Raw genomic sequence first — 9,457 nt, 5'->3', positions numbered from 1 at the left:
TCTATACACCATCTCCCTTTCACTTTCCTATTCTTTTCATTTCCTTCCTTGTCATTTATCTTGCTCTTTTTTGCCGCCTGACTTGGCTTTTGTCGCACTTTGTTTGCTGTTCTTTCACTACATCCCACTTTCATTTCCTCTCAATGTTCTTTCTTGTTTTTTTTTTTTTTTTTTTTTTGCTGTTTATCACAGAAATGTTTGTCCTTACACTGGAGAACAAATGTGTGTACAGTTTGAATTCTGCTGGATGATAAAGGCACAGTGTTTTTCCACTATGAAGACTTCCAAGTTGTACACAAGTCATCACCACCAGTGTTTTGAATTTATATTATCGGTCTTAGTGAGGTACTTGCCATTTTGACAAAGTCACTTGATGTTTGTGTTTGCAGTCCCTACGTCTCAATTGACAGAGCTTTGAACACAAGAAGAAAGACAGCCGTACCAAGGTTTGTAGTGAGATTACTCCCTTTTTCTCCCATCAACAAAAAAGGCACAGTTGCACAACTGAATGTTTCTATTATTATTCCTGCTGGTCTGGATTGCCATAGCCTTCTGCAGGGGTCTCCAAACATTTTGCTCAAAGGGCTGCACACAGAACAATCAAAGGATGCAAGGGACACTTTGAAATTCGTAGACTTTAATTTACTAAACCAATCAATCAATCAATCAATCAATCAATCAATCAATCAAGCAAGCAATCAAGCAATCAATCAAACAAATATACTGTATATTGTTGGTATATTATAGTTATTTTGAAAAACTTCTATGTCACAGCTTTCTGTTAAAGGTGATAAGGCGTTAAGTCTCGGATTTTTCAGGATTTTGGGGTGGCCCGCGGCCCTCTTCCCCACTGCAATAGATCCACCCTTACATTGAGCAGCAGCTGAATTCCATTTCCACATTTAGAACCACAACAAAAGCAATCTGTAGCAAGCTGACCATATTTGATGAGCATTAATGTGATACAATAAGTCCATAAATTGTCAATTTGACAAGAAACAGAAAATGGAGGAAACAATTTATGTTTCTGAAACTGAATGATCTCACCAGTGTTATGAAGAGAAATATTGTTACTAATTTAGTTGAAAATTTCTTTGTGACTTTGTATATCTACAAAAGCTTTATTAGTAGTAGTAGTGGTAGTCCCTATGCCTCACATCCCGACAGTTTTTCAACAACCATACTTCTCACGCTGCCCACTCCCACCCTTTTTTTTTATATAGTCGTGTCAAAGGGACGACGGGCCGCAAATGGCCCCCGGGCCATAGTTTGGATACCCTGGCCTACTGTTTAACATTCAAAATAATAATAACTGACAGGCACAGTGTGCCACAGTAAGCATGACAACTGGTGTGGAGGGTAATCTTTGTCACTGTGATGACTGACATTCACATTCACCATCTTTGCATCAAGACCGATTGACATACTGACGTGATCATAAATGGGGATTTCTACATTGACTGACGTGTAGACTGGCCATTGAACAGTGAGGGAAAAGCTGGCCAGTGGTGGTAGAGCGCCTTGACAGTCAGACGGTGCAGAAAGATGTGCCTTCAACAAAAATGCAATCCACAATAAGTACAGTGGAAGAATACCTACTCACTGACTGAGGTAATGAAATCCCTGATGAATTTGAAGTTCTTGTGTCCTTTTTGTAGCCCCCCCCCCACCCCCCTTCAAAAAACCAGAAAAACAAGACAAAAGAAAAAAAAGCTAGGGATAAATTGACACCCTACGGGAAGTACAGTCCAGCTACAATTTGAATCTTGATAAGCGTATTTAAAAACAACAACAAAAATAAATGGACCTGACCATTGACAACATCCTGGGCCATACTCCAGTTTATGTTGACAATACTGTATATCCAGATGTGAGGCTTTACTTGGTAACACTTACATGAAATTATGAAACAAACGTTCTAATTGTACAGTATATCCCTGTCTTTTTGTACTCGTTTTCCTATTTTCTAATTGTGCCGATTGCAAGTTGTCCATGTGCGATTCATTATCTGCTGTCTTGATAGACTTTTGGATTTAGAGAATAAAAGACACAACACAGTGACAACATTAGTGATGTAGTGTTTCACATTGTATGCTTTCATTGTCATTGCTTTAACTATATATGCCCATAAAATACTCTACTGTATGTGCCAGAAGAGACTAAATGATAAGATTATGAATAATACTGTTGCCTTATACTCAAAAGTGTACAAAATACACTAACAAGTATTCTTTGCACTATGCATGACTCTACACAATACCTTCTGTTGTTATCCAAGGCCACACACGGTTCTATTGTTTATTGTCTTTGTAGTGCATGAGAATGAAATCAATTAAAACACATCATACTTATTTTAAATCGAATATTAAAATTATTTATTTTCCATCCATCCGACCTTGACAAAACAATCAAAGTACTTATTTTATTTATACGCTGGAGACAGCAGTCTCATGCAAATGCAACTCACACCATCAAATGCTAACAAAATGACAGCATTTACTTTCTCCCCTTTTGAACCTATTTTTCGATATCCATCCACTGATTTTGTATACCAGGTCGCATGTGAGCTGGAGCCTGTTGCAGTTGACTTTGGGTGAGAGGCGCAGTACACCCTGAACTGGTCGCCAGTCAGTCAAAGGACAGATATAGATTAAAAAAAAAACATTCACTTCACATTCAACAGCAATTGACAATTTAGTTTTCAACGAACCTGTGAATGTACAAGTACAGGAGAGAACATGCAAACTTCACACAGGAAGGTGCGAGGTGAGATTCAAAACCAGATGTGTTACTGTACCACCGTGCTGATTATTTTCAATATAGTACATTACGAAAATTATATTATTGTCTGAAGGATCGACCCTCCAAAAATAGGATCGTGGCAGACCTTGCCATATTTTAATCAGTGGGTTTCTGTGGGGCACTAGCGCATGGAAGAGTTGCAATGACCACATGGCATTTTACATTTGTCAACATTTCATTAGGTTCACAAAAATCAGGGAATTTTCAATGGGAATTAACAGGAATTTATAGGAATAACGGAATAAAACAGGAATTTATAAAATTGAAATTTGGCTATAAATATGGAACTTAAATACAGCTGGGGAAAATATATTTTGCATTTGTCTGGCTAAAATAACCAGATTTCATGCAAGTACAGATCTGCAATCTTTTTTTACTTGCATGTTGAATGGGACTTTTTGGAAGTGAGATAAGCTTTTTATTTAACATTTTGAATGCACTATAACCTTTACTGGTGAACTTAATTTGACCTTCTCTAAATTTATAAATGCACCCGTCCAACTGTTCATTGTTTCAGTATTTTTTTTGCACAACTCCCTGTTGTCTAACAAGGAACTGAATGATACATTTCACAACAGTTTTCCCCCCAAAATTTTTTTCCAACAACGTCCATTTCTATGCCTTTCTGTGACTCTACCGGTCTCTGTATCTCCATTGCGACCCGCTGATGACACGCTAAACTCATTGACAACTTCCTTCTGAGAAAATCCTGTTGGAAGCCTGGTATGGCAAAATACTTGTTGATCAACTATTGGTGACTTGGTCTCATAATGTCAAAATGTGGACAACATGATGAAGATACAAATTCTAATTGGACCAGGACACTTAGTGGTCGATTAATGGATCAAATATTTGTTGTGAATTCAGCGGTTTAGCTTCCTGTGAGAAAAATGTCATATATTGTATATATACTGTATTGCAACATTGAACAGTTGGAGAAGGTCAAACTGAGTTCATCTGTAAAGGTTATAGTGCACATTAGGTTTATCTGGAAATTTCACCGAAAAGCTTAATATCTCTAACTTTTTGTTAGTCATGTACTATATACAGTATTATGCAGATTAAAAAATAAATAAATCACATTTAGAAAACTTTTCTTTATATAACAGCATAAAAACATCAGTAGTAGTATATAAATATAGTATTTAAAAGGTATATAAATATTTACAGTATATTCAGTCCCGGCTGTCACAAACGGAGGCTACAGACACAGACTGGTTCTTTGTCGACCTGGCTCGCACGCCGACTGCCCGTCTGGAGCCTCCTGGCAATCTTGTGGAGCATCACAAACTGAGGATCACCGGGCGAAAGGTTTTCCTTGTTTTTGCGAGCATTGCGTACCCGCTTATTCCAATCAATTCGCTTTAAACGTCTTTGAAGACACAGCTGCGCCTTCTTCGCGTCCTCCCCGACTGCTTCAGCCAGCAGGTTGCTCTGGAAAATGGATTCCACAGATGGTCTCAGGTAGTCCTGGTCAAAGATCAAAGTTCATGTGAGTCTTACTGCTTTCATTGTGAATGTGTTAAGGTCTTGTTGAGGCTGCTCTGAGTTCATTCTTTACAGTCTATCGCCATTTGTGCCCCCTCAGTCGACGTTGCATTGTAAGTAAGAGGCCTCTCTTTAAATATCACATTGTACTGACATTGTACAGTATTTGAAAAATAAATGACTTACTGTCAAGTTGAGCATGTTGTTGAGCAGTATGCTTAATTCCTCAGAGTACTGTCCAGGGATTCTTATGATAGTGCCTGCTGGCATCTTCTCTGCAAGACCTCTTTGTTCTTGGGCAGGAAAATAGCGGCTGTAAAGCAAAAATCAAGACAACATTTGACACGTTATACTAAACAAACTATGCAGTGAGTAAATGAGTTCAAGCAGAGTTTGAAAACTTACCAGAGAGTGCAGAGCTCGTACAGTAAACAGCCCAGTGACCAGATATCACATTTATCATTGAAGGACATGTTGTTCCTTTGTTCCTGAAAAACAGAAGTGAAAAAAAGTGAACGTCGAAACAATTTAGAAGCTGCACTGTCCAGTCTCCACAGAGCCACTCAAGAAAATGGTAAATGTACTCACTGTAGGCCTGTAAGAGGGCTTTCCAAGCTTCACATTCTGCTCGCTGTCCAGGAAAATGTTGTCTGGTTTCAAGTTGTGATGAAGGAAGGTGGCGGGCCTGCCGTTAATCATCCTGTGAAACTTCAGGGCTGATGAGAGCTGGGCCATGACTCGCAGGATGAATTGCTCATCCAAATGACGTCTTGAATGCATAAACACATGACATTAATATTGCACCTTGTCACACAAATTATTCCTTTTTTTTAAGAATACAATATTGAAAATGTTCCTAATATTCAGGACGTCTTTGCAACATCTTCACAATGTCATGAATACAGGGGGTTCTCTCCTTAACTCGAATTTGTAGATAAACAGGAACGTTCCATCATCTATCACTAACCTATGCTAACGCCATAGTAAAGTCACAATAATAAATCATAATTGTTTGTATGAAAAACCTAAATAACAATCAAATGAAAAACAGTATAACGATAACCGAGCGTGCATCCTTGTGCCGCGTGAACACATTCTTACGCCTCTGCACACCGTCTGTGTTCGTTATTGTGGTGGCAGTGGTGTGGAATTGCACTGCATTATGTGTCATGTAGCTAAACAGCCCCCCAAATATTAGGAACACTTCACAGAATGATGCAGTAAATTTGTATGCCACTGCAAACAAACACTGCATGTGAGCATTCCCACAGTCATCTTTTTGAACGTGGAAATGTTGCTTAAAGCGCTCATATCTGATGTCATTAGATTGTGTAGCCTTGTGCACGTAGTAAATTGACAAACGATTGTTCAGGGGGTCTACAGTTTTCGAAGAGTTCCATTTCTATTTCTATAATGGTAACCTGAATTTGTACGTACTGTAAATTGGAACGCTTCGTAGTCAAAATCCTTAACCTACGCTAACATAGATGTAAGTTACAATTTCAGTCAATATTTGTATGAAAAAAAAAAAAATAATATGAAAAACAATAGGTACAGTGGTAACTGAGCGTACCTCCTTGTGCCACGCGACAACGTATTCTTACTCGGTATTGTCGTAAACCGAGCACCCCCTGTATATACAGCCTATAACAAGTCGAAATGAATGGCAAGTCACCTTTCCCTTGATTTAGAGGCAATGAGGCTGGCCAGGTTGTCACCCATGCAGTCCTCCATCACAATGTAGAGCTTGGTGTTGGCGCTGTCAACGATGCAGTCGTAACATCTCACAATGTTTGGGTGCTTCAGCTTCTTTAGGCGCTTCACCTCGGACATCAGCGTCTGCGTCTCACTCTCGGTCAAAGTGTCATAAAAGACCTCCTTCCACAGCAGAAGCTTTGCACACCAAGTTTGGTTGAGACACACATTGCGAGAGGAGAGCAACACATTTGTAATCAATACAACGAATGGAAGAAAATTCATAGCACAGGTTGTCATAACAGTACATTTTTCATGTCGCCACTTGTTTAGAGTTGCTTGACAATAAACAAGAGCTTTAGTGCACAGTGGTGGGAAGTAACAAAGCATAAATACTTTGCTACTGCTCTTGATTTTTCAAATCCCCGTACTAAGTTGAGTTAGCAAAGCTATGGGAACACATTGTTTTGATAGCATGTCCAGTGATATTTGTCCTTTTCAGTACGAGCACTATGCAAGTGTGCAGTTTTTGTGTGTTCAAAACATTTTTACTTTGTATTTAAGTACATTTCAGTTTTGCTTACCTTAAAATTAGTCAAGTAAAGGAGTTGAATCAGTGCTTCTACATTTACCAGTCCTTTTTTTTTTTTTTTTTTTGTAAATTATGATTACACAAGTATACTTCTACTTAAGCACAGACCGCGAGTACTCTTGCCACCTCTGATAGTATATTATGAGGACATAACGACGACAATATTTGGATGATTGACGACTGTTTGCTGTAATTTGAAGAGGAGCAGCACCCAATTAAGGCTGCCCATTAAACAACCAACAACTCAGTGCATCTATTATTTATATTAAACACATGGATGGACAACATAATTACTCACCTTCCCATCACATTTCCGTCGTATCTTCTGGCATCTTCCATAGGAATCCATGCTGACTGAATAAAGCACATCGTACTCGCCATGTCTGGACGTCATTTTTGGGGTCATATGCTAAAGCTAGCGCCGCAGCTAGTCCACCAATTTCTTTCAACTTGGCCTCTTTCTCTAACCCGTTTGCAAGGAACTTTCGTTGTCGTTGTCAAATAATAAAGAGCTTCACTTGTGCTGAAAATGCTCTGCGCTACTGTAATTCTGTCTCTCCGTGGCAGTTATATTCTTTACATGGACGGTTACTAACAGAAAGCGATGTTTATATATGGTGCGCTACACTCTCGATTGCGATTGGTCGGATGTCGCCACAAAACTACTCCTGATTGGTCAGAAACAGACTGCGAAGAGGATGATCAAACGGACCAAAGCGGATTACGTCATACACCGACATCTCTTTGATTGAATGAACGTGCTAATATTTTTGTGCAAGTGCCTCACTACATTCAGCAGATAGCGCTGTGTGTAAAAATGTCTATCGTATTTGTGAAAAATAATGTTATGTTAAAAATGTAATGTTTTTTTCCCCGATATGCAGCCAAATCAACACCAAGCTACACGCGGTTTAAACATTGATTAGTTCCACTTCACTTTCTTTATCTTCTTTGCTACTTGGCTGGTTTTGGTTGTCATCTATTAACACAACAATCTTATGATTAGATTAAGCACCATTTAAGGCATTTGATTAAACGGACAATTCACACGCATGCCCTGTTAGTTTCACAACAATTAATCATCCTTTGAGTAGTTTCAATTGGATTGAAAACAGAAGGTAATATTCTTTAAACATTATACTTATTATTGGGATTATAGTTGGCAGTCATGTCGAACCGTGATTTGTCACAATGAGAAGTTTTTGTTACTGTTTACATTTTGTTATTTAGAGAAATGCAAATGATTAGGAAGGCATTTCAGTCTGTTACAAGGCAGTTGTGCACCACTTCAACTTACAAAAAAACATAATAATAAACAATAATAAGAATGTTGTTAAATGAAAAAAAATGTCAAAGTTATCTTTGGCCTTCTGTTAGCCCAACTATTTAATTAGTTTCCATTTATAGTGAAAATATCAAGTAGATATTTAGTAATTTATAATGACTGTACAGCCCAAGTGGAGTACTGGTGTTTGTTGTAAACTTATAACCCTTTGTGGGAAAGAAGGCACATCAAATCATTCATTCAAATTTTGATTACTGTCTCTTTAATGGATGCTAGTGAAAAACAAAACAAAAACCTCTCGCCCTACGAGTGTGACAAAATAATCAATCAGTTTGCCTAATTCGAATTGGGCAACGTGATTGATGATGACGATGTGCTGATGATGATGATCATGTCCACAACCATGTGATCTTTGATAGAAATATATGTATGTAAAATTGACCTAAGACGATCTAACACATGAGTTCTAGCAAACATATTCTTTCTCTATGACGATAATAATCCTCGCTTTTGACACGGCCAGAGAGAACAATGTTTATTGTTGTGGATTACAAATACATCACAGAGAGCTGTATCTAATATTTCTCCTCAGTTACCTAACCAAAACATTAGCACATTTTTGAAACAGATTTGTCCTGAATATTAATATATAGTGCACGTGTAACACTAAGTTGATGCTCGTCCCATCGGGGGGTCGCCACAATAAGTCACATAAAAGTCACATAAAAAAGTGCTTTGCAATCCAAATGCTTCGTATTCATTACTTTTTATGTTTCCATCCCCATTTAGTTCAGAAAAAATAAAGAATATCTCTTTTGTGAAGTAATAATCTACACAATCCCGGCAAGACAAATGACTCTTTGTTACATTTAATTACTGGAATTTGCTGAGTAGAAAGTTTAGTAATAGCAGCCCTTCAGAGAAATACATAAGCATTTATCCTGTAAGGGAAGAAGGCCCGTGGTTGTTTGCTCTGTAATTAAGGACACCACATTTCCTGCAGCAACGCAGCTCTCTCTCTCTCGCTCTCTCTCTCTCTGTATCTCTCTCTCTTCCTCACCACTTTTCCTCTCCTCTTGTTGGCAGCCCCGCTTGCTCTAATCTATGTCCTTAATGAACACATGCACATACATGAGTACACACACACTCACACACACACACACACACACACACGCACACAAACTGTATATTCTCTGTGAAATCCCTTTAGCTGGAAAGCATTACGCTTTAGTAGTACAGGGCTTCACCACGCACTGCAGTGGCTATATATAGAAGTCATCATAGTTGGTTTTCAGGCCCCCTCATCTATTTTCCCCTTCTTTTCCTTTTTCTTCTCCTTCTTCTGTATTAACCGCATCAGTGGTTTTCTTTTCCTAAAGTGCTTTCAATGGCGGACAGCCCGTTCTGCCCTTGAAAAGGTTACGCACGTTTCATTGTTCCCCATTTTGTCTCTCGCCTTCCGGGAGGACTGCAGGGGAGAGAAAGTGAACAAGATGTGGTCCCTCCTGATTGAGCATGATTCAAAGCAACGGGTTGTCACGCCCAGCTGGTGCTGATGACACAACAGAATCAAACCATCTTAAAGACAGGCAGAA

General features: G+C 38.7%; 1 protein-coding gene across 1 annotated transcript; it reads right to left on the bottom strand.

Moving 5' to 3' along the window:
• Positions 1–2,401: 2,401 nt before the first annotated feature.
• On the bottom strand, positions 2,402–7,215 carry LOC133468333 (serine/threonine-protein kinase Nek2-like). The gene is made up of 6 exons (XM_061754124.1): positions 6,876–7,215; positions 5,966–6,183; positions 4,879–5,059; positions 4,696–4,778; positions 4,477–4,603; positions 2,402–4,272 (listed from the first exon to the last, which is right to left on the bottom strand). The coding sequence occupies exons 1-6, from the start codon at positions 6,981–6,983 to the stop codon at positions 3,991–3,993; spliced, it is 999 nt and encodes a 332-aa protein (XP_061610108.1). The 5' UTR covers positions 6,984–7,215; the 3' UTR covers positions 2,402–3,990.
• Between the last annotated feature and the right edge of the window lie 2,242 nt (positions 7,216–9,457).

Source organism: Phyllopteryx taeniolatus, chromosome 18, assembly GCF_024500385.1.
Source record: "Phyllopteryx taeniolatus isolate TA_2022b chromosome 18, UOR_Ptae_1.2, whole genome shotgun sequence".
In the NCBI taxonomy this organism is placed as follows: domain Eukaryota; kingdom Metazoa; phylum Chordata; class Actinopteri; order Syngnathiformes; family Syngnathidae; genus Phyllopteryx; species Phyllopteryx taeniolatus.
The sequence above is the reverse complement of the archived record's forward strand: the minus strand, read 5'-3'. Positions and strand labels throughout refer to the sequence as shown.